General features: G+C 42.5%; 1 protein-coding gene across 6 annotated transcripts in view; it reads right to left on the bottom strand.

Annotated features, from left to right (window-relative positions):
- Positions 1–265: 265 nt before the first annotated feature.
- Positions 266–26,630, bottom strand: part of CAB39L (calcium binding protein 39 like) — a 66,466-nt gene continuing 40,101 nt past the window's right edge. For 5 of the 6 annotated variants that reach the window (XM_075139630.1, XM_075139629.1, XM_075139627.1 and 2 more), the window contains 7 exons: positions 25,950–26,114; positions 21,025–21,143; positions 15,478–15,646; positions 11,885–11,944; positions 10,268–10,333; positions 9,446–9,589; positions 266–2,106 (listed from right to left, as the gene is read on the bottom strand). In XM_075139630.1, the coding sequence (XP_074995731.1) occupies positions 1,927–2,106; positions 9,446–9,589; positions 10,268–10,333; positions 11,885–11,944; positions 15,478–15,646; positions 21,025–21,143; positions 25,950–26,114 (903 nt within the window). In that variant the 3' untranslated portion in view covers positions 266–1,926. The remainder of the gene's footprint in view (positions 2,107–9,445; positions 9,590–10,267; positions 10,334–11,884; positions 11,945–15,477; positions 15,647–21,024; positions 21,144–25,949; positions 26,115–26,630) is intronic. The other variant, XM_075139631.1, reaches the window with a different exon arrangement.

Consider the following 26,630-nt stretch of genomic DNA (forward strand, 5'->3'; position numbering starts at 1 on the left):
ACCACTGATAGCGAGCGCTGCCCACGGGGCTGGGGGTGAAGACGGCAGTCAGGCTAAGCGGGACCGCAGCCTGGGTTGCCAGGCTCCCTGCCAGCCAGGGCTGCAGATGCGACGCTTGCAGAGTGCATTTGCTCTAAAGAAAGTACTCATCTCTCTCTCTCTCCATCTGCTGAAACTGGTTGGCAAAGGAGAGAAAGAATTTAGCACTGCGCAGAGTCTGACTATCCAGAAAGGCAAGAGGAAAAAAACAGAGATAGAAATAAAGGGTGATCAGTAATCATGCCTTTAATAGCTTGTAAATATTTTTTTTTAATTCCAGGCAACTAAGATGTACATTTGTTGTGTATATCTGACATCTGAAAAAACCATGAGTCCACAATCTGTTCCGTTTCATCCCTTTTCTAAAGCACATAAATTAAAGTATCAATCCCAGTATACAACAGTTTTATGAAGGAAAAAGTCTTGTTCTGTTTTTACAATTCAGTGTCACCTTTTTATCTGAAGCATTAGCTAGAGTTTTAGCTAGATAGCTGTCTTACAACAAATAGGAAAACTCAGAACTTAGGCTGTCCAGAAAAATTCAAGAAATTTCCACTCCCTGCTCTCAAACTCCACTTCCTAATAAAGCATCAGAGTAACATTTTCATTTCCCGCTAGAAAACGAAAGACCCCAAAACTCTTCAAACACACCTGGGAAACACTGTTTGGACCACGAGCTTATTAAACTTAAAATGTTAACAGTGCAACGATTTCCCCTTCTACAACTTCAACGCAGAACCTGAATTCACATCGGGATGAACAAGGATAGAAAACGCCAGACTCCAAGTAGCCTTTGGTGCCTGGGGCTGCTAAATGGCCTCCCACACTTGATTTAGGTATCCAATAAATGCTCTCAGCTTTGAGAGCACCTGCAGACTCGGGGACCCCAGGCCACGCAGCGGTTCGGGCTGAGGCCAGCCGGCATTTGAAGCCGGACGGGGAGACGCTGAGCACCCTCCTCTCGCACTGGTGCCAGGGCTCAGCGCTTGGCACGATTCAGCCACGTAGCTCTGGCCACCACCCAATATTATTCCCACTGAAACTGGGGACAGACTTCTTGATTTTAGTAGGTGCTGGATCACTCTATTAGCAATATAGCACAGGCCTTGACGGAGGGGGGTTGCTCTTGCCTTCTTCCCATTGAGGGGTACGTGGGCACCGCGTACCTGGGGCTGCTCCTCAGCCTGCTTGGGAGCTGGTGGGAATAGCCTGTGCTCTAGCAAAAGGTAGATCGCGTACAGGGAAATGGGAGGCAGGCAGAAACAGCTCATCTGGCTGATGTCTTCATCCGTTCCCTAGCACTGAACAGAAAACCTCTGATCTAGGGGAAAAGAAAACTTAAAGATGAAAGAACACAAAAATAAAGCAAATACGTGACCTTTACTGCTTTTTCATCTCCCGCTGTTTTGACTAAAAAACCCGATCTATAAGTGCAGCTAACTCCAGAGACAAACGTACTCTTTCACAGTCTTGTGTGTGTGCAGCACTAGAACAAAGTCACAATTACAGGTGCAAAGGAACAACGTTACAGTTCTCAGAAGACCTACTCTGTGCACTCACCAACAGCTTGAGTTTGCTGATAAAGTTAAGCAAAGAGGTTCATTCTTCTTGAGCACAAATGAAAATCCATCAAACCAGCTTCTATTACAGAGAGATTCTAAACTGACATAAATAATTATAGTCTTGATTTAAAATAATATATTATTCTAGATTTTTGTTTTTTTAGTTTTCGTGTAAAACCCCTATACTCTTGACATCTAGGAACAAAGACGAAATAAAAACCAGGCACTTGCTGTGCCTTCTCAAGCACTATTATTGTGGTGTTTAAGGGACACAGAGGAACTTAACAAAAGATTAATGCCTACAGTGGAAAACGAGAGGAGTTCTTCATGCCGTTGGCTTTTTCAAGTCTCGGATTTGCTTAATCAGGTAGTTCTTCTCATCAGTGAATTGTTCGTCATCCGTCCTCTCTTTCTGGAAATTGCTCAGAAACTCAATTAGCTTGGGTTGGTTTTTCAACAGGATCTCCACAATAGGCTGTGTTTTGTTTGGACTGGCCACAAAAACCTAACATGCAAACAAAACCAGGCACAGTGAGACACAGAGAGAGAGAGAGGAACATCCGTCACAACATCTCCGTAAGTTATTTTCTGACAAGTCACCTGAAGGCTGGCAGGCAGATACTCTGCCTCTACACACCTTGTCCCAAGGCAGAGAGAGAGGAGTTACAAACATGTTGGTTCAACAGCAAATTGAAGCAAAGCTATGCCTCTGTGTGGTATCGCTTCCCTTCAATTTTGCTCTTTGTTGATAAAAGCGTTTGATTGTAAACCCAGCTGTTGAGGGCGAGCTATCAATTCTCAGCCTCTTCCACATGCAAGACTTAAATACACAGAAATTAATTATCAGGAGAATGGAAAAGCTTTGTGTCAGTATTGATATCATTTCCATACTAAACCAGGCCTAAAATTAGACTTGCCAGCTTTGTTTTGGTTTGGAAAAATATGTCAGAGGCTCCACTTCCCTCTGCCTAACCCATTCACAGGAGCGTGGAAATTTCCAGGAGCAGGAGAAGGAGCAGGAGCGGGAGCAGGAGCAGGAGCGCTGTGGTGCGCCCGGCGCCGTCGCTGCCCTCGCCGAGCAGAGGAGGGTGGCAATGCAGGGAGGTGACGTGAGACACAGGTACTCACCTGGCGCAGCCAGCCCAGCGCTTCAAATAGTCTTCTCAAACAGTAGTTTTTGAGGATAAACCTAGCCGTGCTCTGATTTTTCCTCCTGTAACGCCTAAAGCCACAGAGTTTTCCAGCTCTGAACACGACTCCCTGCACTACAACACTGTTTCTTTAACATTTTCTCTGCCTTACGCGCCGGCTGACAACAGGAAACTTAAGGCCGGTTGTAAAGACCAGCGGTGACAAGCTCTTCCCAGGGACCTGAGGATGCCGCGGAGGTGCGGGCTCTGCGGACGTCAGTCAGGAGGGGCAGACGGGGCGGGGGACCGGCGGTGGGAACACGCGCGCAGCACACCCCCGGCCACCCCGGGACGAGCTCCCACATCTGGCTCGCACCGAGGTTGCCATGGCTGGTCAACAAAACACCGCCTGAGCGCTTGTGCAACAACATAAATAACTCGAGTTATTCTCTACCCGACGAGAAGAAATTAAGGATGGACAGGACTGGAAAATGTCCCGTTTCCCTCCAAGCCTGTTCAAACCAGAATGAAAACAAACATCTGCTGACAGTACAGAATGGCGCGTTGTCCGGCCGAGCGCAGGCGGCACCACCACTTGCCCGGCCCCGGGGCCGCCGGCTCCAGACCCGGGGCTCTTCCGCAGGGTCGTTTGTCTCTGCTGAGATTGCGCCCACGTGAAAACCTGGGCCACGCGCAGCTGCGCAGGGAGCTGCCGCCTTACGTGATGAGGAACACGCACACACCGTCCTGGGGGGCTGTGTTACAGCCCCTTGCCCCCAGAAACACCACCTGGTAAAGCCTGGGACAGGACTGCAGATCGGATCCATCGTTAGACTTCATACGTCCCGATTAGGAGATGTTATACGAGTGGTGTAGAAAATGCCACACGTGGGGAATGTGTGGAAGGAATGGGGCTCCGCACACGTCAATAGTGCCACACTAAGTACTTCTGCCCAGACAGGGAGGTAAGACTATTTTTTTTATTACATAAAGGTGAGGTAAAGCATCTACTCTTAAACCCTGGCATCCTGATGCCATAAGAGCCCTAATCCCTGCCTATGGTTTTGTCTCCTCTGCGTCCCTCCTCCTCAGGTCGCTCCTAGGAGTCCCTGCTTCAAGGTACTTTTCCCTCTGCTCTGGGGAAAGAGCTGCAACCTCTGCCATGCTGGGCGAACGCTCCCAGGCCCCAAGTCTTTCACAAAGTTTTCCTTGATCGAGTGGCAAGGCCATGGTCCCCGTGACAGTATAGTATCTACGGTTTCTCACACCATCTTTGCGCGGGCCTCCACATCGCCTTTCTCTGATTACCCTGAGCTATAATCTCAAACAATTTCTTTTTATGCCTACTTGCCACCTAAAACTTCTCGAGAGTAGCACCACCAGCCCCAACTCCCAAGGATGCCTTCAGAGCAGCCTCTCTAAAGTAACAGCTTTCCTGCGAGATGCTCCAGGCACTCGAAGTGCAACATCTTACCAGGGACACATCTACCAGTGGGTCGGACAGACAGTTCACAGCTCTCACTACCCTTGATGGACTGTCGGTAGCTGATTGTTCTGTCGCTGCCTGCAGCATCTGAAAGCGAGATCCCTTCCCTTGCAAATAACTTTGATTCGCTGCTATTGATGCGTTGGTTGCCCGTATGAGAACTAAAGGGTTTGGGGATGTAAATCACTACTGAATGTACTTTACAGCTTCCAGTCTGTGCCTTATCTAAGGAATACGAATCTTGAAATCTCATGGGTACGAATGCTTGGCTCTGGCTGAGATGGCTGCAGTTCATGCTCTCAGCTCGAGCAGCCCCACGATGCAGCTCCCCACATGCTGACCTACAGCAGGTCACCATGCTGAGGGAGGCTGGATACTTCCAGGATTTGGACCGTGATTAAGCCCTAAGTTGTCTGAGGGAGGCTGAATACTTCCAGGATTTGGACCGTGATTAAGCCCTAAATCGTCTGGACAAGCTTCCTTTGAGTAAAGCAGTACGTAAGCCTACGGGCAGGGATGAGGAAAGTAACCATTACAGACCTTCATTAAAAGTTTTTAATTTTGGAGTTCAGTTCCCCCTTTGTGACCAGGAGAAGAAAACGATCAAGTAAATTGTCAGGACCCACATTTTCAGAAATAATCAGATTACGGCCTGACCTTGAAGTGCTGAACTTCTTCCTTCAATGAATATGAGGCCTCCTTATAAAGATAACTGAAGGCTGACTCTCAAAATGAAGAAATCTAAATCATTCTTCTTGTAAAACCTATCATCTGGTCTGCAAACAGAACTGGAAGGTTTTAGTGGTAAACCTACTAAATACCAGCATTTCATATTGGTCCTACAACTGGTATTACCGGAGCAAATAATTAAAGAACTTAGTTTAATAGAAGACATCACATCCTGTTTATCCTCCTGCTTGATTATTTATAGATTATAATCTTCCCCTTGCAAAACTGTCAAACTGAACATTCAAGCAAAGATCATCTTGACTGCCAGTCTTGCTCAGTGTCAACAGGGACTCGTAAAGACAGAATGTTAAAGGACCGGAAAATTCCTGAAATGTTATTCAATACTTCAGCTACGCAAACAGAATCAATTCTGCCAGTATCAACTAATCAGCTTCACAAAGCCCAGGATTAGGACCACCATGAGACTTTACTTTTAAAAGAGCCCCCCGCATTCAGAACTCTGTCACAGAGGAGGCGATAAATCCCTGAAAACAGAAATCATTATTAACACTATCTGGAACATTTCTACTAAAATGAAGTATAACTAAAGCTAAAACTCTTCACAGAGAACTTTGTTTAACCTTCGGTTTTACTATGCAAGTTTCCAGAGCACTTAATTCAGATATATGAGAGAGACAGAGATCAAAATAAAGAAAGTACTCATATTAAAATTCCAACTCTAAAAATAGCCATTTCAGCACAGTTCCATTTTGTGAATATTTGCAAAAGGCCTAGAATGAAAATCAACTCTGAAGCTTCAAAAGTTGTCCAAAGTGGAACTGTTGCTCTCTTCTCTATTAAAAGTCATACACTGGATTTCTTCAAACAAATACCAAAATCACTTGACTAGAGAATCTAACCTTATTTCCTTTAGATTAATAACCAGGCATCACCACCCTCCGGGACTACAGCAGAGCAAAAGCGATTACAGAGGTTGGATACCCTGGATTAGGTATTTTAAGACTTACTCTGGGGTCACGCACAATCTTACTGTGTCAGGAAACTGCACGCAGAAGTGCCTTACGGTTCATGTTGCTTCGCATAACACTTCTTGCCCTGTAAACTCTCCAGCTAAGGAACAGAGAGGACACATCCCCACTGACGTGCTTTCAGCTTCGTACCAAGAGGAAACCGTCAGTACGGTGAAACTATGTGAGACCATCTGCAGAGCAAGCTGCAGAAGGTAGCTCTGTAATGTACATGAAAAAGAATGGAAAAATGAAACTAAGGTCACAAAACACAGTGTACCCATTCTATTTTTAGATTTAAACAGTAAAATATATCTTGCTAAATGTCTGCTTAAGAACAAGAAAGTTGCATAATCCCAATTCACCGCTACAGGGTGTTTTCCTCAAAATAATCTAATTGTTTACGTGAAAGCCAAGAGAGCTTGTAAATGCGTAAGTCAGAGGAATACCACATATCACGTATGTCTGAAAGATCTCCCCTACAGGCAAACTCAAAGCAGACTCCACTAATAACTGTCACAAATCCATCACAGGAGCTGGAGAGCCCTTCCCAATATTTGGTCCTCAAAGTGTGCATACTCGAGACTGAGACCTCTCCGTTGAAATCAATGCAGAGAAGAACCGGTGACTCTCAAAGCCTACATCTGTGGGTGACCCCATTGGATTATTTATGGAGGGGGAGGAAAGGGGTGAGGTGTGTTAGTTTTTCCTGATGATTAAATACTGGCTAATCCTCATGCATACATTGTCTGGGACATCCAGATTTACAAAGCAGCCACAGGCCTTTAGGATGGTGCCACAAGGCAGAAGCTCCATTTTACTCAGGCAAAAGGAAAAGAAGGAGCTGGAGCTAGGAGGAAGATCAAGCATCTCCTCAGTGGAGAATGGAAGGAGGCAGTGCAAATGAGCGCTCTGTTTGTCTTCAATTTCCCACCCAAAGCATCCTGGATGAGTGAAATGTTCTCAGAGCTTGAAGGGGTACTGGCATTTTCAGCCACTAAATGTTTCTGCACAATATTTTTGCGGTAGAGGTGCTCATCAGTTTCATCTCTGTCTTACAGTTTTGAATCTTCAATAATTAGAAATTGCCTCAGGGAGGTAAGTGTGATACGCCTTTTTTTGGGTCAGCCGGGGCATGGGAGTGTTGGAATCTGGATGCTTACAAAACAAGCACTTTTTCATTTCAACCGTGTCTAACTGGTGAAACATCTAAATCAGGTAATTTAAACCCAAATCTTCTGGCAGCTCAGACAGAGCAGCAAGTATCCACTTCTCAGCAGACCTTTGATTTCAAATCACTGTGGTTAGTCTACTGTAATTTCAACCAGGACTGCACAGGTATTTTGCAAGCACAATTTAAAAATGCAGGCACAGTTTAAAATTTATGAGATTAAAAAATGAGGACAAGATTCCTCTCCCAGTTACATTAGCATGGAATTATTACAGCTGACAAGAGAATCGGCCTGAGGGACACTATCCCAGAAACAGGAGGCAGGGACACTGCAGAACAGGGCACAAGCCAGTAGTGTTTTCCCCTGTTCTCTTAAATACTTAAGGATTTCCTTTTGTAGTTCTCAAGAAGTTAGAATTCAATTTAAGAAGTGAAATCAGAAGAAAACACTCTTCTCTGACCCACTCTACAAAGCTAATTCAGAATGCAATTTTCTATAACATACCCCATAACTACCCTTGCCCACCAAGGAGAAGCCGAGTGCTTCTACATCCAGCTAGCCCAGATTCTCAGTGAGGACCTAAAAGGGGAGCTCTGCTGCATCTCTACTGCGCTGCTGGTAGTTATAAACGAGCAATTTCCAGCTGATCAGGTTCTGCTCTGAGTCTGCAATTTCCCCACAATGAGCACTATGCACGTGAGATAGCGTGAGGCACGCCGTGGCACCGCCTAAATGCTGCTGACTGGTACCGCTGGAAAAAACCAACAACGTCCCATGGAGGTTACTATCTGAGGACAGAGTTTGGCCCTTTGAACTGAAGAGACACAACATTACCACGTGCACTGTTTGTTTTGCTGGGCACCTGAAGGCCTCAGCATTATGTCCACGTGGTGGCAATCGCAAGCAGTCGAGCAAGGCTGAGCCTACAATATCTCCAGTCTAACTGGAAATGGGACACAACATACTGGAAAAGGAAAGGAAGGCAGGAATGGGAAGGCAGAATGGAAGAAACAGCAATGCGTGACATGGTTGCACACTGGAATCCTTTCAAGTTATTCCAAATCCTTTCAAATGCCTCTTAAAATAAGCAAAATCAGCTGTTCCCAAGGCCTGGGCCATGCCTATCATTAATTCAGGAACAGCAACTCATGTGTTTCATACACAAAAATCTGGCATTTATTCACAGAGTGGCTAAGAGAGCCCAATCCTCTGATCCCTCCCCTCCATAGGCATCTCAAAGGCTGCAAGTGTTTGGAGCCCGACTGCTCTCTTATCTTGGAGCCACATACCTCCTGATAAGGAGGAGGAGTAGAAGTTACTCACAGCGGTTCAGCTGACTATGGAGGAAGTTAGCAAGGGAACAGCTTACCAAGCTGCTTATTTCAGAGAGGGAATTTTTTTTTTAATCCTCCTTGAAGCTTTTTTTTTGGAATCAAAAAGCTTTTTAGAGAAGCTGCACATCCTCTAAGCCTCCACACTGAAGATCTGAAAGCTTTTTTTCCAAATCAGAAATGTCAGAAGTACAAAACTCGGCAATCACCCTGAATTTGTGGAGAGTGATGTAACCTTTTTGCAATAGCATGCCTTTTGGTGTGATCTAGTATCTTAACCATCTTGGGAAAGGATATCCTTACAGGCTCAATATTCCTCTTCTGAAAATCATTAACAACTCTATTTACATAGCTTGAAATTAATGTGTTAATTCCAAATTAAAGGTAGTTTTGCATAGTAACAATCCAACTTACCCTCTGTCCCACAGCAGAGAACTTTTTTGATTGGAAAACAGTAAACTTTTCACTTATTAATCATCAGGAAAAGAAGGACGGTAATTGTTTAAGGCTGCATTAGTGATCACTGCAAAAGGTCGGAAGGATTAATCTCATTTCAAGCTCAGATTTACCAAACCTTTTTAATACCTTTAAAAGCAAATTGTGTTCGTACTGGTGCACAGCGCTAGCACCATCTACTTTGATCTTAATGTAGAGTTTTAAGACTTCTTTTTTCAGTCTTTACCCAGAATCACACGGTAAAATGACCTAAGAGTTGGAGGAAGGTACCCTGCATATGACCTAGAAGCTGTGTATTTTGTAACCTCTAGCATCTACCACATTGCTACGTGAGTGACTACCCTCAGCCCAAACCAAAAGGATGCTGCTTTAGATCTCACCTGAAGGAAGGCAAACAGAAATCAGAGGCTGAGTGATAGAAAGGTTTTCAATTAAGGCATTCTCAAATACTGGAAGTGACTGTACACCCCAACCTTTGCCTTAATTTTCTGGGCTTTCTCTTGCCCACCTTGAAAGACACTTTTATGAGGAAAAGAGGAAGTCTGCCACCTCTACAGCTCATACTAGCTCACCTTGAACACGTGGAATGCTTCAAACTGAATGTTGGGGCTTTTATCTCGCAGCAAGTTCATCATCAGCTTCAGATTTTCTGGTTTGCTGATGTATTTTGTCATGATGGCAAAGTTGTGTCGGTCCAGAATCAATTCACCCAGCAGCTATAGAGACAATTAAAAAACCCAGTGTTTTCAGTCCACCACAATATTTTTTAATGTGAAAAAAGCAGCAACATATTTTAATGCTTGCCTAAGAGGTTTCAATGTCACTACTTCTAAAAAAAAAAGTAACTAGACTTGTTATCATGCAGTGAGTTACTTAATGCCCAGTAATGCTCATCTTCTAAATACTACAGAGAGGGATCCCACATACGGGCTGGGTGTAACAGGAGCTGGTGTGAGCCAGCCAGGACAGAAGCAAGCGCAGTGCAGCTGTCCCACAAAGACACCTTCATTTCATTTGGATGTTACATTAACACGCCTATCCGGTCCCGTCTGCAGGTCATGTCAGACTTGGTGCCGTAGCAGCAAGCAGCACCAGACAAACAGAGACTATCACATTACTCTCAAGTTCATTTTAACCTACGTTTTGAACCAAAGTACAGATTTGAGGTCAGGAGAAAAATGATAGTGCTTGTGTTCCATAGAAACGGCCCGATGCTTCACCAGAGATACAGGAAATAAAAGTCACAGCGAGCTCTTGTGCATTGTAAGAGCAGCATCCCCAAGCACTTATTTCTTTTTTGTTAGAAAGTACGTGGCTGCTCCGTTGCCATACATGCATCTTGCGTAATGTGGAGTTCAAATTTAGGAGGAAAGTGCTGAGAAACTTTACTTTACCTTCAGAGATTGTCTCTTTGTTACGTAATTCTCAGAATGAAGGAGTTTTTCATAATCCTCAAAGATCTAGAGTAACAAGAAAACACAAATGCATCCGATTCATGTCCATCCTTCCTCCCCCCGTTCCTTCCCACCCCAGAGGAGCAGCAGAGGCTGCAGCAGCACCACCCTGTAACGCTTCACTGCAGTGCCAGGCCCAGCTCTCACGGCCTTTTTTCTTGGCTGGTCATCACGCAGTGAATTAATGCCCGGGAACACTCCTCTTCCAAATACTGCAGAGAGGGATACCACATATGGACTGGATGTAACAGGAGCTAGTGCGAGCCAAGTAGGACAGAAGTGAGCCAGTGCCTGTAGAGCCTTCTCTTACAAGAGGGTGGATCTGCTGCCAGGACTGATGGGTCCAGCATGTAGCGCCCACTCACTCATACTGTGGTCACGACTTGCTTTGTGATTTAACGCAATACCCCAAAGGGGTGATGGTGCATCCCATACTAGCGTATGCCAAAAACTCCTTTTGCGAGGTGCCACCTGCCTTGAGCAGCTCATTAAAGCCCAACGAGGGTCACTAGGAGTCAAGTGCGTGCTGGCTTTTGCAGGATTGGGCCAAGGGAATCTTGTGGTCAAGAAGACTGAGAGAGAAGGCTACGATATGTTCAAACCATCTACCAAACAAGCAAAAAACCCCAACACTGCTGTGCAAGAATCATCTAAAAAAATGCTCACTTCCACAATTTATACTTAAAATTTTAGATGTTAAATAAAGGTAGAACGGGGACTGTTCCAATGCAGTGCTTCAGTACTAAGAGAAAAGATGAGCAGAGACACTAATTTTGCTCCAGTTAAGCTGCATTTGTGACTCAGCAATAATAAGCCTGATCTTTATTTAACCTTCTTGGTAACTCTAGAATGAAAGAAATAGTCTTCAGCCTTTTCACTTTGGCAATGAAATAAAGAATACCTCAGGTAACATGAGAACGTAACCCATAGTATAATTCCACGATCTGTATCAGTCCAATTTTAGTTGATTCGAATGGAATTTTTCTGACCCACATTTGCTTCAAAACCAAGCCAAAAAATCAAAGTGAAAAATGGCAGGAAACCAAGGGACGAATTGCCTTAGGATGGTAAGAGGAATACTCACACCTCAGTCCCCCAGTTAGGTACATGTAATTTCCAGAAATCCTAAAACTTCTTCCAGTAACTCTTCTCCTCTGTCCCAAAGTATTATATATGACACCAGTATGGCCCTATTGGTGCTGGAATATCACAAAACTCTTTAAAAATGTGCACACTTTTTTCCCCATGATCTATTTACATACAAAGTTGACAGTTCCATTCACATATGAGGAGATACAATGCATGCAGAGAAGAACAAAACTTGCTTTTAAACTATGAGTGCTCCTGAAACCTTGGCGCGTGTCCCCGTGTGTGTGCAGAGGGTACCTGTATTTCAAACGCCACGTGAGGATTCTGCTTTAGTAAAAGTAATGTTTAGTTTTGCAGTCCTATGTGACTATTTCATGTGGAGCATGAAACCCTCCGCTATTGAAAGCGCACTTTTTCCAGCTAAGCACGAACAGATTCTAAAAAAATTGTTCTATCATTTACACTTACCGCATCATAGTTCTGTTCCAGAAATTCTGCTACCAACAATTTGTGTCGCGTTAACAGGTCCTGGGGAAGAACGGAGAAAGATTACCTGAGAGACCGTGCTTATTTGATTGTCCCTTGATTCTCAGAGGTGTTTTAGCATTTTTTACCAGGTCATCTTTTAGAAGGTATTTACAACATGACTTCTATAGACAGAAAGCCTTCAAAAACAATACTGCATTTATTAGGATTTCAAGGAGAATTCAGTGAATTCAGCTCACAGAATTAATATAAAACTATTCTAACACTTGCTCTTTATATTGCTTTTCACTCCCACCTTTTCTTAAGGTCATCGTGCACAGTACTTCCAATAAACTGGGATGGGGGAAAGGAAGAAAGTAAATTAACCCTTCATGGAGGGATCAGCTATGGTCCCAAAGCCAAAAGTGATCTTCATGCTACCCCACAGCTGGAAAATTATGCTAAGTTTGATCCATTGCTATTGCTTATCTCCAGCGAACACAACACGGCAGACTCAGTCCAACCACTGCATGTATTTATTTATTTATTTAAAACCTAGAAGCTAGGCACCAATCTAACCTAGCCATCCAGGCTCCCTCCACAGCCGCTCCATCCCCAGAAAGGGGTCTCCGGTAGGTGGGATGAATTTCTTCTGCGGCTGCTTTTCTGCCCCAGGGGGGCTTACTGACACAAGCAGTAGCAGACCATTAAGACAGCTGAAGCTTCATGGGAGACACCCCATCCTAAAAGGCCAACTAATTAAAATTTACATTAAAGCAACCTCTCCCACAGAATGGGAACGCTAGTGCTCAGCGACAGAGATGCAAATGTTCAGCTCCAGAAGAAATCACGTCTCTCTACTGGATGAATAGCTATGAAACGAAGTGGCCAGTTTGAGGCATTTAAATTTAATTTTTTTCTTATTGCCTCCTTTAAAGTGTAACACTGATCGCAATAAATGCCTGATGAAGTCCATTTAAGTCAATATTTTTTCGGTGAATCAGTTGCTATCTTTTTCATCACCTTTTCCTTGGTTTCCTTACCCACAGTCAGAGACTGAAGCTGATGAGTAGCTGAAGCAGATGCACAGACACATCCTCTACAGCATCACAAATAAAAGAAATCCTTTACATACTAATCCTTTGATTTATTTTTACCATCAATTATAAAAGGAAAGCAGAGTGCTATAAATGTTTTTAATACATTCCTTTATTTAACAGGACTGTAATGATAGCAGTTTAAAAGGCTGAGTGCAACAAATGTGATTCACAAGCTTTTAGGCAGGGCACTTAGGAGGCAAGTACAACATTTTTCAATAGGGGGCACAAATGGAATATAATCCAAAATGAGTTTTTCATAAAAAATCACGAGAGAGCGTGGAGCAGCAGTATTCAACCAGTACTCTTTCCAACCGCTGTTGGTACCCTCCCCAGCCGACTGTATCTCTAAATACAAGCTGCTTTCCTCTGCATTTTTAGCAGCTCTGTTTCCTCTCTGCAGTGCACCTGGCTGAATTTAATTAAATAGTACACCTCCAGATCATAAAAAATTCCAATACTTCCCTACTATAAATATCCTCAGACTTTAATGCACATTTAATTAAGCCCTCCTCTGGTGCATAGACTATCCAAGGCTTTCAGCTCTGAACCAGACACCCTGGTGGCAACACTACAAACCCCACATGGGGGAAAAAGAACTGAAAACACGAGTTCAGTAATCCAGCCAGCGAGAAATCATAGCACTTATTTTTACGGTATTAGAAATGAGGTGGCTCCATATTTCATGATTCAGTTGCCTCCACATCGCTTCTTGCTGTTCCAGCTATTCAGAGTAACAGACAAATAGGAGATGAGATGAACAGCTGGTTTATTTCCAGAACTGACCATGTATCAAGTCAGGCAATTCAAAGTAAGTGGCAATTAAAAAAAATGCAGTTTATAGATTTTCCCCAAGCATTTTAAAAGGTGATTTCTGACCTATGTCTGAGGATGAACTGCCCTCATACTCCTCTCTTTCCAGTGCATATGAGGATGTAGAATCCTATTTTTAAATCCTGCTAAAAATACACTCGGATCACAGGGGGCAGAAGTAAGTTCCACAGCTGTAGATCGGTGAATGACATCAATCCCTCTTTTTTTTGGGAGCATTGCAGCCATCTGCAGTCCTTGCCGCAGCTTAACTGACCCTTGTCCCCATCCTGCCTCCTGGTTGGGGTGAAGACTGTCCATCCCCAACCACACACTCTGCTGTCGTGCTCAAAGCAGGACCTGGGCAAAAGATACAAATCTCTTCTGCCAAGCTGGGAACAGAGTCCAGGAGCGCTTTTTCTGACCAGAGACAAATACTCTTCTGAGCATAGGGTAAAATGCCAGAGACAGAGGATTTAAATGTCTCAGTTGCATGTTTATACAGTCCTACACATGTATTTTTACTTGTCTGTATTTCTGTGCTACTTCCACTTTCATAACTTTTACCTAATGAACACAATGACAGTGCAACTTAAAATAATTGAAAGATGCTGCTATTGATTAACGGGTGTTTGAATAGGTAATCCTGCTCAACTCATTACTGACGAATGCGATGTTATCTCCATTATGTGAATCTTTACCCCATTCAGTAGGTTAGTAAAAACTGAGGCCGGGTTTCAAGTATGAGTTGAATCGCTGAGCTGAACTCTAATATTCCTTACAGTTATTCCTAAGGTCTATCTAATCATGTTTCTAATTAGCTTTGAGGGGAAAGAATGAACAACGTGTTTCTATGACAGCAAGGAACCCAGTGACAGAAGAAAAAAAGGAGTTATGTCTATATTTAGAAGAGTCTTTACCTGAAAAGAATTTTCCCCAGCTTGCTTAAATTATTTTTCAGAAATAGACTAATCTTCCCTGTACATTAAGCTCATAGGCACCAAATTTTGTTCAAAGACTATACTAGCACCTTGCAGGCAAGATGATGGTCACACACAAACTCCAAGAAATTTGCCAAGCTTCACCCAACCTCATTTTTAATACAACACAGAGACTCTATACAGAGTATACGCGGTGCTTTCACCTACTTAGCTTGTAACAGTACAGTCCTTACACTGAACCATGGGTCACAAAAGTAAGCACACAAATGAGTTGTAAAATAATCAGCGGGCACGGCATTAGTCTAAACTTGACTGCTGAACTCAGAAGGGTCAGCAAAAATTAGAGGATTTTAAAAGTGAATTTTAAATGATTCCCTCTGTTTACTGGTTGTGGTCATGATGGGTAGTGGTTTTGTCTCCGGGGAAAGGTAGGGAGAGAAAAAGGTTATACATTTTACATGAACCGTACATAATACATGATTAATTTGAGTTTTAAATGGTTGCAAAAAGGCCTTCGGTTATCAAGATGAAGAACATTAGGGAAACGTAAATCTGTACTGAATTAAAGATTCTTTGCAGACTTGATCACTGTTGTGATTCTTGTTACAAACAGGCCAAGGATTAATTATATCCTTTACTGAAAAATAAAAAAGTCACGCAGTTTAAAGGCAACACAACATTCAGTGACAACTACTGATGGAGTGCCATTTTTGACACAATGCTACGACGCAGGTATCAAATAATTTACCTTGAATGTAGCAAAGGCATCAGAAGCTATATCAAATGTTGACAATTCCACATATTTAAAAAAGTCTCTGAACTGTTCCGAAAAAAGTATGATTTTGGCCAAGGGTTCATGCCGGATACACTCTCTCAGCATAATTCCACAGCGTAAGGCAATATTTGGGGATTCATATCTGAAGAATGAAAAGAAACAGAAAAGATCAAAACATAGAAGAACAAGGATAAAGGGGCACTTTTCTAGCAACAGGGAACTTTGTAGCCTAGGAAATGCGTATGCCAGAGGGAACACAACACTCGGACGGCAGCTCCCAGCCAGAGCACTGTACCCAGCTGCAGGACCTCAGCCCAAAGTGAAGGACCGTGGGGAGTGCGTAACGTTTCAGCAGAGCTCCTTCACCCTTTTAGATTTATGAGAAAGCAAAGCCCATACAATGTAACAACCTCCCTTTTCAGATTTAATTCTGAGGTCCTCAGTTTATCCAAGAAAAATATAACACCTCATGACCATCCATCACCTCCCATCCCTCTTCTAGAGAACGTCGCTCTAGAATATTAATGTCTAACGAGGAAAGTAGGAAGAGTCTATCCAGGCAGTCTACACAGGATTAAGCTTTCTGTAGCTCTGAAAATCTTATTTGCAGTTTAGGAGGAACTCTGCTCAATCCCTCCTCTGCAGAGGCTATGACTTTGTTCAGGAGACAAGTATTCGTTCCTCAAGTTACAATCCTGTTGTGGCACACGCATTGCAATAGCCAGGAGCCAGCACACTTCTCGCTCTTGGAGAGGGAGGGAGGGGGGAAGCAATTCAGATCATCTTCTATTTCTATCAAGTCTTGATTTCTTTAAAGCTGAAACTAATCTGAAACAAAACTGTTAGAAACACAATTTAAAAAAAAAAAAAAAGAAAGGATGAAATCCAACAGTCAGGAAGGACTTAAAATGAACTTCTTCCAGCAATCTTCAGTCATGTGAAGTCCAAGGGGACAGAAAGCACGCTCTGTTTCAATAAGCTGGTTATACTATATCAGAACTGTGTATTATCACCCAGAGCTTATCAGCATCGTTTTCCCTTTGCACAATTAAGTCCTATCACTAGGCCAAAAGAGGAAAAAAATAAGAAGAAAAACACAAAATGCCATCTGTGCTGTAAGTGAGTGGGCCCTCAAATTTACCACCAGCTTGCAATTTAAAAGAATGGTAGTGTTTTGCGAGCATACCAGAGCTGCATACTTCAACCTGATGTCAACAATAGTTGGCTTAATGAAAAATGAATTGCTATTCCAAACAGGCAAATGAAACTTCCCACCCTCAAGGAAATGCAGGCACTCAAGCCCCTATTTGTTTCCTTTTGGGAAACATTTGCAAACGTGAATTTATAACTCTTTAGGCAACGGAGATTTGCTGATATTTTCCGTTGAAGCGTACCTCCCCTCGACTCCATTAACAGGAATACTAATTTTCAAGCAAAAAGAGGCGGAGTTGCTCCTAGGAGTGCAGCCAGGAAAATATTTAATAGTTGGCTACGGAATATTTTGGTTGGAATAAAAGCAAATTACATTGTTTCCAGCACAATAACTTTTTAAAACACAAGTATCAACAGAATCATTTTTAGTCAAATGCTCCATTATCTGGAAGTGGGTTATGGACCTTTGGCTGTTCACATAAGCGAGGGAAGTTGGGTTTGGCTCCTGGAATATGCCTGGAAGAAGTTTACAGGCTGCCTAGTCATAGCTGGCATGTTCTCTGCACCCACACTTACATGCAAAGCCACCAGGCAGGAATGATAGAGATGTGCTTCAAAATCACTTCTAATGAGCAATTAGTGCTCTATGCTGACGTACTCCTGCAGCAGAAAAAAATATAGAGGGGTTCTCTGTTCAGATGAACTTACAACCTAAAGAAACTCCCACATACTGACTACCAGGGGCAACCAGAAAAGGAAATAATAGACTGGAAATATTTCAAAATACTTAGTGTGGAGGCTGAAAGAGGCAAGACCGAGAGCAGAGATGCATCTCAGCACAAAGGGAAACATACTCATGTGGCTAGTGCAGAAGACAGTACAAGGTAAGAAGATTAGGAAGCACAGGAGATTAGGAAGGCATCGAGCCTGGGAGACACAAGGTCTTGACAAACAGCTATATTCTGATCTGATTTTACACTAACTTCTGTAGCTTGAGTTTATCCTTGGATATACTCATGGGGAATTCTGCAACTTTAGCCAATATACCATTAAAGCTTTAACTGCACTGTGATATGAAGAGATCATCACAAAACAGATTGGGGCAGTGACTGAGTACATTAGATAGCATGTGGCATGATATATATTCACAAAGGAGCTTATAAGTTTGTCGCTTGAGAGAAACAATGCAAGTGCCACAAACTTCAAGTCCTCTACAGTCACGGTACTAGAGGGAAAATATTTTAAATTATAAAAGACCAAAGTTATTTCTGGGATAATGCAATATGCTGACACCAGAGAAAAATTTGGCCCAAATATATCCAGTATTCTACATAAGCCAAACTTTATATTCATCTGAAATCCTATTCATACACAAAGCCTGCACACAGAGAAAATAAGGTACTATTAAAGCAAGTCCTCATGCAGCAGGAAGGTCAACTAACCTACAAAAAAAAAGAAAAAGAAAAAGTAGTGAACTATGTGCTGTATGTTTTTCTGAAGCTGAGAAGCTGGAAGGAAGTAGCCAACAAGTAAAATGAAGCCTAAAAGGTAAGAACAGTTATCTCAAGCTGGCAGTGCCGCTGGAGTATTAGGCAGGAAACACTGGGCGGGAGCTCTGATTCAGGATCCTTCCCACTCAACAGAGCTCACATTATGCAATGAAAAAGCAACCTTTTGTTGATGCTGTTGGGAAATTTTGCATCCAATACAAGTAAAACAATGACAAGCCTTCACAATAGTCCCGGGCTGTTTCTTTTATAGTCATGGTTGAAATTTTTTTTTTCTTCCTCTCCGAATAATGTCATATAACAAACACTGAATGGTACAAGCCAGCCAAATCCACTTTCCTTTCCTTTAACCAGATTTTGATATCATATATTTCATTTAACTTCATCCTCAAGTCACGTTTTCAAGTGGTGGTGTTAACATGAAGTGCGTGTTTCCCAGTCTCACAGCTGGTTGCAGACAAGCACGGCACTCTGCCTGCACACAGCAAGCTGCGCCTGCGGGGGCCCTACCCCTGCTTTAGGCACCCATTTTAAGTATCGTTTTTAGACAGTCCTGGCAGCAGGAGGAGGTCCTGCTGAGACAGTCCAGGAGACAGTCCAGGCAGGTAGGACAGCATTGCGTTTGACATCATTACGCTGTTGTGCAGCAGCTGCTCAGATACTGTCAGGGCTGGACAGGACTGTCTTCTGGACTGCTGATGATGAATTCAACAGCACTTTCTAATGAGAAACTCCAGAAATGGCAATTCTGATACAGTGCAGTCCTGCGGAGAGATAGCCAAGAAATCAAGAACAAGGAGCCTGAGGACCAAACTAACATGGACATGCTGCTGCACGCAGCTGCAATCTCCAAAAAAGCACCTAAGTGATGCCATTCAAATACATCCACTGGCTCAGGTCACCTACAGCAAAATGTCTGTCAGCAGTACGTATGCATAACATAAAATTTTTACTATCATCTTAATATTCTTGGTTGTTACAGATGCCAAAGAATATCTGGGACATGATCCAAAAATATATTTTAGCTTTAAATAAAGCCCAGACATATGGTAGCGATACATGCGCAACGTGCAAAAACAAAATGAGTGAAAAAGCGAGGAGATCGCAAAAGCAAAGACAGAGAAGGGGGAAGAAAATGATTGTATCTATATATGAAATTGAAAACAGTTGTAAACTTAACGACGACTGAGAGAATTATCATCACTGTCCTGAAACAATTAGTTTGAGGTTTATATAAATGGTGAATTTTAATGAATAAATGAAACCAAAAATCCATTTAACTAGCTTACTGGTTTCCTTTCTGAGGAAGCTGGCATTTAGTAACACAAAACAAGTCAAGAGTTTCAAAATTAAAGCTAAAACACGACAAATGACTACACTTGTAAGAGCAAGACCTAGCTCAGCCCAGCCACCTGCCCGGGCTACCCCCACCCCGCCTGCGAGGAAGGCAGCGAGTCCACACCCCCTCCTACCGCAGCCACCAAGAGCTTTGCCACCACGCTCGACCGCAAGCTCACAGTTCTCGAAATCCCCGGTACTGACTAGTTACTTATTTCCCTGCTCAGCTGTGCTGGAATGTGGCCGATTTTGAAGGAAATGACTGTTTTAGAGGACTCCCGTGCCTATCCTTCTCCTCGCTCGGGTCTGCCCATGGGAGAGGGGGGAGGCTGAAGGGAATTTTACCCTTGGGGCTGCAGCCTTGTCATGCACAAACCTTAGATGGTGCTTATTTTCCTAACTCTGGCTGTGGAGCAAATGGTAAAAATGCAAATCTTAAGCCTCAAGAGCAAGAAGGACATTTAAAAAAAAATTCATTCTCTTAAGAACCATTAGTTTAAAAGGCTTATGTCATGTTTTTGAATGGCTGTTGCTAGTGTGACCGTACAACTACTATGAGAGTCCACGTTGTTTCATACTGATCAGCTAATAAATGCACTAATTTCTACATCAGTTCTTTAATCCCAATCACATATATTCTCCTTTCCTTAGGGAAAAACAAAAAAAATCCTAAGTTTTGGCTTCTTTGGCTTCTGTGGTTTAAAACCACAGAAAACCGAGCAGAAAGCAGTAGACTTTAAGGGCTGGAAAAGCAAAGCTTCTGACTGAACGGAAGGTGCTTTCGGCCAAACGTAAAGGGGACAGAAACCTCAGGAGTTTTAGGCCAACCCTCGTGCACTCCTGAATGCAGCTACAGCTGATGTCCTCTCCACACAACAGTCTACTCCCCCTCCTTGGCCAACTTACCTTGGGAACCACTGGGTTACAGCTGAGCACTGACTCCCTCAAAGGTTAAAAGACAAAAAAAAAAAAAGATTAAATGCTGAAAGTCATGGAGTTCATTACTGAATTAATTTAAAGGTGAAGTTCACATGTAGCTACAAGCATTGAAGAAGTCTGCCCCACAGACACAACTATTCTTTTTATGCATTTTTGCTTCTCTCTGTTCTACCACATGGTGGTCCAGCATTTGACTCCAGTTATTTACAGACACCACTATAAGTCATTCCTGCAATGCCAAAAAGTCTAAATGAAACTCAGCAGTCGTCAACAAAGCTACACAAGACTTTAGGGCAAGAACTGAAGTACACGTCATCTGGGGAGCAGTCAAAAACAATCAGCACATAATTATTCCAACATGAAGTTTGGTGAAGAAATAACGGCCAAATAAAATAATCCAGTCATTAAAAAGTATACAGTTAAGTAGAAAGAAAGTCAATATGAAAGAAACAAAATAAGAAATCTGGAACAAAATCTGAAAATCTTTTTTTTTTTTTAAACTAAAAGTGAGCAAGTAGATCAACTGCAATGCCAGCATGTTCCAGGCAATGCTTTTTAATGAAAATCAAATTAAAGCACCCACCCTTTTAGAAGCATGAATAGGATATGTGGATGGGCACTAATGTATTCCACAGTAGGGCTGCGTGTGCCAATTTGTCTTCTCAAGATGTTGTTAAATATCTGGGAAACGTCCTTTTTGCCCTGTTAAAGAAGCAAAATATATCTTCAACGGGAAAAACATGAACAAATGACCATTTACTATAATCTCTATTTAAAGTAGAAATGAAATTGAAAACAAAACAAGTCAGTCTCTTTTTTGGGCTCTCCAACAGTCCCACCACCTTATACTTGCTGTTTCTTTAACGCCACAAGAAGGCTTCCTCCATTGGGTAGCTCTGAAGCCTACCGATCCCCCCACTCCCATTTACACCTCTCTCTTTCTAAATGAAGATGCGCATCCCCCTTATTCTGTCAACAAGTCCCTGACTATCTTAAATAGCAACATGACAGTACCAAAGAAGCAAGCCACTACCCTGAGCCAAACAAGTTTTTGCAGTGTGTACTATTGGTCCCACAGCCTCAAAATTTAAGTTGTCAAGCTAGTACCAAGTACACCGCCCCACAGCCTAGACTTACAAAGCTAAAGCTTTTCATTAGTCAAATGGAATCAACGCCATGTATGATGGCACTTTTGAAAATCAGAGTTAAATTTAAAACTGCGCCCATTATTTCACCATGAAGAATGAAATAATTACTACTGATAGAAAGGCTGCATCACATACATGTCTCTGCTTCAGTCACAACTAATATTCTTCACTTTTTCCTAATTTTCTCCTATATACACACATGTGCAGAATCACATTTTGTTTTCAAATGCTTCCCCATGCAAACAGCTTTTCAGAAGACCCTTCCAAATTATGTTCTATTCAGCCACAGGGTTTGCCAATACATCTTGCATTAGAAGCCCTCTTCCTCCCCCACCGCCTTCTCCCCTGGCCACAGGAGGCAAATTGATTTGTGAAATTAATGGAGGGGGGAGACTGCTGCACTGATGACCGGTAACCAAGGCACTGAGTCAACAGCGGGTCACTATGCACAGGGCAAGCTAAAGCAAAAGGTTACTTATAATCTGTACATGCTCATTGATCTGTCTCGAGAGGACAAACATTCCTTGGCGGAGAACTTATTGAACGTTTGAAGCCAAGGAGCAGATAGTTTCACACAGAGGGAAATTCCCTGGTTTCACCTCTACAAATAAATCACTGCTAAGAAACACAAAATATTCTGCTTTCCTACTCGTTCCAACCCAGCTGGCTTGGAGACTCAGGGACTCGGGGAATTAAATAGGAGAATCAAATCGGAGCAGGCCAGTCCATCTGCCTTTGTCTGCAACACTTTTGACCCTTGGACATTCTCTTAATCAGCCTAATGCTTTATAAAGTCATCCCATTCTCCCCTATCTTTACAACACCTGTAACGTATGTCTGGAATCCTGTGATCCCCAGCGGCTTCAGCAGTTACTCCAAGACAAAAACAATCCAGACAGAGAAGTGCTGTTGAAAAGGCGAGGTGAAAATGGCCAAAAAATAAGTGATCCTCTCTGCTATGCCAAATTTTATATTAGTTACTTAGTATTAGGTGCACTGCAGCATTATATCCAATAGCAGAGAGGAGATATCTATCTATCTATATATATATCTCAGAGAGGAGAGAGATATATATCCAATTATATCAAATTTTCTAGAGACCAGTGATGGTGAAAGCCATAGAAGTTGGTCTCTCTGGGTTCTCCTGGAGGGAATGGAGGCAGATAGGAGGGAACCAAGGCAGACTTCCCTCACCACCAGACATCTATAAAAATTTTAGGAATACTTTTGCAACACTTCTTACTTGTATCCACGATTCAATTTTGTGTTATAATGAAATACATATGCCACTGAAGCACAAGATAAGGCAGCATGGAGAGAAAGTGGCTAGACAAGAACAAAAAAAAAATGCAAAGGATGCCATTACATAAATAACAAATTGCATGATACCCATACCATAATTTAGCTCCTGCTTCAAGACAAAGGGAAAGCTTCTAACGTCACCAGTCCTGGGCTTGTGGCTATTTACTGCCTCTTTTAGTGGCTTTACAGCTTGTGAACGTTTAGATTGGACATGAGGAAAAATTTCTTTACTGAAAGAGCGGTCAAGCCTTGGAATAGGCTGCTCAGGGAAGTGGTTGAGTCACCATCCCTGGAGGTATTTAAAAGACGCGCAGATGAGGCGCTTAGGGACATGGTTTAGTGGGCATGGTGGTGTTGGGTTGATGGTTGGACTCGATGATCTTAGAGGTCTTTTCCAACCTTAATGATTCTATGATTCTATGAACCTTTAGGCTTACATGCAGTTAGTAACATCTATTTTTTTAGTTGAATTTTTCTGTATGCACACTTTCCTCAGTTCTTCAAAGTTCAACAATAAATTTCATATTTTAAATTTCCAAAAATCCAGTTTGATCTTGATTCTGGGCTCCTGCCCAAACCCAACTTTAGTGCTTCATAACAATATCATCACCCAAATTATAACTTGTTTCTTGAGCGGCAGAAGCAATAAACCTGTGTTTTCTATAGACATGTGATGGACGTGTGCAAGTCTCCCCTACACCAGCCCGACCCCAGCCACACGTGCTGGAAGTGTACTGGCAGATGAAACACAAATGAGACAGGACTCGAGTCTGTGCTTCTGTCTTTTTCTCAGTGGGGGCATTAACTCTGGTCTCGCTCCTCTAAACAGCCATCAAGTTTCATGAAGTCTTTGAAAACACAACTTTAAAGGGAAGTACAGCTGTGCAAAATGTGGATCAAAGTGGGCAGCAGGGTCGGTGAGGAGGAGACAGGGAGTCAGGACAAAACAAAGTAACATACATAAACATTATTCCCTTCAGAAACCAGATTTTCAAGTAATTTTATGATTTTGCTTTCTACCATTACATACAGATCAAAAAATTAATTTGCATGTTATAAAGTGATGAAATTGCTTGTTCAACAAAGAAACTTAAATGCCAACTGTGGCCACCAATATAACAAAATGGAAGCAGAAAGTTGATAAACTGAAAAAATCAATGGGAATATGAAGACAAAGCAGCACAAGCTCTTGCTATCCTCTTGTTCAATGACATTTCATTTCTACTGTTTTGCTAAAAGAGTATGTAGAACAGCTTTGCTAAATGATTGAAAAGGCTTTATCATGGAAAAAACTATTTTGCAATAAGAGTTATTAGAATTGTTTGTAATAACAGTAATTCAGCAACAGATTAGGTATTTGATTCAGTGCTTGCATTTGAAGACTGTGGGTTCAATATGTCCATACGGAATTTTTTGTCTGACAAAAGCAATACAGACTGTCAGGTAACTAAAAAATGCAGTAGTTTCCCTTCTGCAGTGTATTTGCTAACAGTCTTCTCCTCCCCCCTCTCCTTTTTTCTTAAAAACAAATAAATAAATTACTGGATTTTTAGGGGTTTGGGTTGTTGGGATTTTTTTTTTTCTGTAATTAAGACATTTAACAGTAACCAGGGGTGGCAGGGAGAAGACAAATGAAAGGATCTCAATAAATTCTAGCAAAAAAAAATAAAAATCTCCTGAACTTAAGACCTGAGGAAGAGTGAGAGAACTCCACTAACAACGTTTTCAAAAATTAATACAAAATAAATAAATGAGTCCCTTGAATCCTGGTTTTACTGGGGGTGGGGAGAAGAGGGGGGGAAAAGAAAACATAAATCTCCCATTGTTCCTCCCTTTCATTCATTCACAAAATGGAAAGAAAAGTAAAGTAACAACAAATAACTTCGATAATGGGAGAAAACTTCCACAAGAAAGTAACTCCCACAAAAGGTGACTCTGAGAGCATCAGATGATCTCGACGGGGAACTGATTTTTACATTCAGCAGCCGCCCTGCCCTATACATTGGGTACTGCTCCTGCGTCAGACCTCAGCGGCGGAGATTGGGTTCCTGGGAGCTGGGGATTTCTCACTGCTTGGAGATGCTCGGGCACTTATGACGATTCACCAGTGCCCGGGAGCCATAGAAATCGCAGGACGCATAACAGCCATCCCTGGGGACCACCATCCCCGCTGACCGCAGACCACAGGAATACTGTAATGACCTGCCAGTGACGAAGTTTCTTCCCAGTCCCTACCAGTAAAAGGTCAATTAAAAGGGTTTATATTTATCCTGAATTACTGCAATCTTTTCTACCATAACTCTTCTTCTCCTTATTATAAGCAAGTTCAGCTGTTTTAGGAGTTGTCTACTAAGTTTTTGGCTTTAACAACAAAATTGGCAAGGAGTTCCATGGAATATATAATTTTATACATAAATATATAAAATTAAATAATATATATATACACACACATATATATTCATATTAATCTTTCTGCTAGCAAAAAAAGTTATATTCCTTTCTTCTTTTAATCCAAAGAACTAAGTGGGGGCAACCCAATTTACCTTGCCACCTGCTGTCAGTTTCTAACACTTTTTTCAACCCCTTTACTCTCAACTAAACCATCCTAATTTTTTTCAGTCTTTTTCACATGAGATTTTCCCATGCTTCCAATTATTTTTATTCCATGTCCCTGGACCCTTTCTAAATCGGACACACTCTTCAGAGTTGGCGGTTGGCTGTTGTTGCATTATCCCAAAGTAAGAGGTTCATCACTGCAGCTTACAAGGTCGATCATAGACAGTATTTTCAGCATCACTTCCTAGCTTGTTTGGATACACATGGCAATATTTCTTTATTGTTTTTGTTTCAATAAAAAAAAAATCAGATGCATTGCATTTACTTCCAGTATATGAGCACGTCTATCAGGACACTGACCAATCTACAGCAGCTACTTTCTTCAGCATGTGAAAAACAGTTTTGAATGCAATAAAATTATTTAGACTTCAGAAAAACAGAGCTCTACTCACTGACAACACTGAGACGAAGGAGATGAAAAGATTTATGGATGCTGACCTACCTCAAAATCTATCAGCTGCAGGTTGGCAATAAGCGTCACTAGAAGGCCACTGTTGTATAGCTCTTGCGCCAGCTGAGCCACAATTTCTGTAGGTGGCTCCTTGTCTGTGGTCCCACACAGAATTTCCTTCATCGCTTGCAGAGATTTTGACACTTCCTCCGATGCCTGTTCAGCAGCAGATAAGGGTTTTGTTTAAAAAAAGAAAACAGAAAAGTGTTTTGTTTTAAAAGACAAGCAGTTCAAAACAAAAGCTTCTAACCGTACCTACGATAATCATTATCTGTTGTAAAATGGTTTTAATAATTTAATGTAATCACTGAGGCTGGAACATTCACACTGGATCCTGCAGGTTCTACACAAGCATATAGATATATTCAATTTAAACACAGCATGCCATCACTTACAGACCACGGGCATAAAGCAGGGGCAGGAGTGCGATTACCAACCAGCATCACCAAGATCCTTTACGGGTTTGGAGACAGGCGCTGCCCCGCAGAAGCGGCAGCACTTTCAGCATCGCTCCCCCCATCCTCCCCAGTGGGTTCCATCGACACGCGTGGGGCAAGAGGTGCCAGATGGAGGTTACCGAACCGGCCGGCTCCTCCCGCCGGCAAAGTGGCCGCTGTGCTTCCTCCCCATCAACTGCTTGCTGAGGGACTGTCCCGGCCCCTCTGCTGGTAA

The sequence above is a fragment of the Calonectris borealis genome, chromosome 1 (genome assembly GCF_964195595.1).
Source record: "Calonectris borealis chromosome 1, bCalBor7.hap1.2, whole genome shotgun sequence".
Classification (NCBI taxonomy): Eukaryota; Metazoa; Chordata; class Aves; order Procellariiformes; family Procellariidae; genus Calonectris; species Calonectris borealis.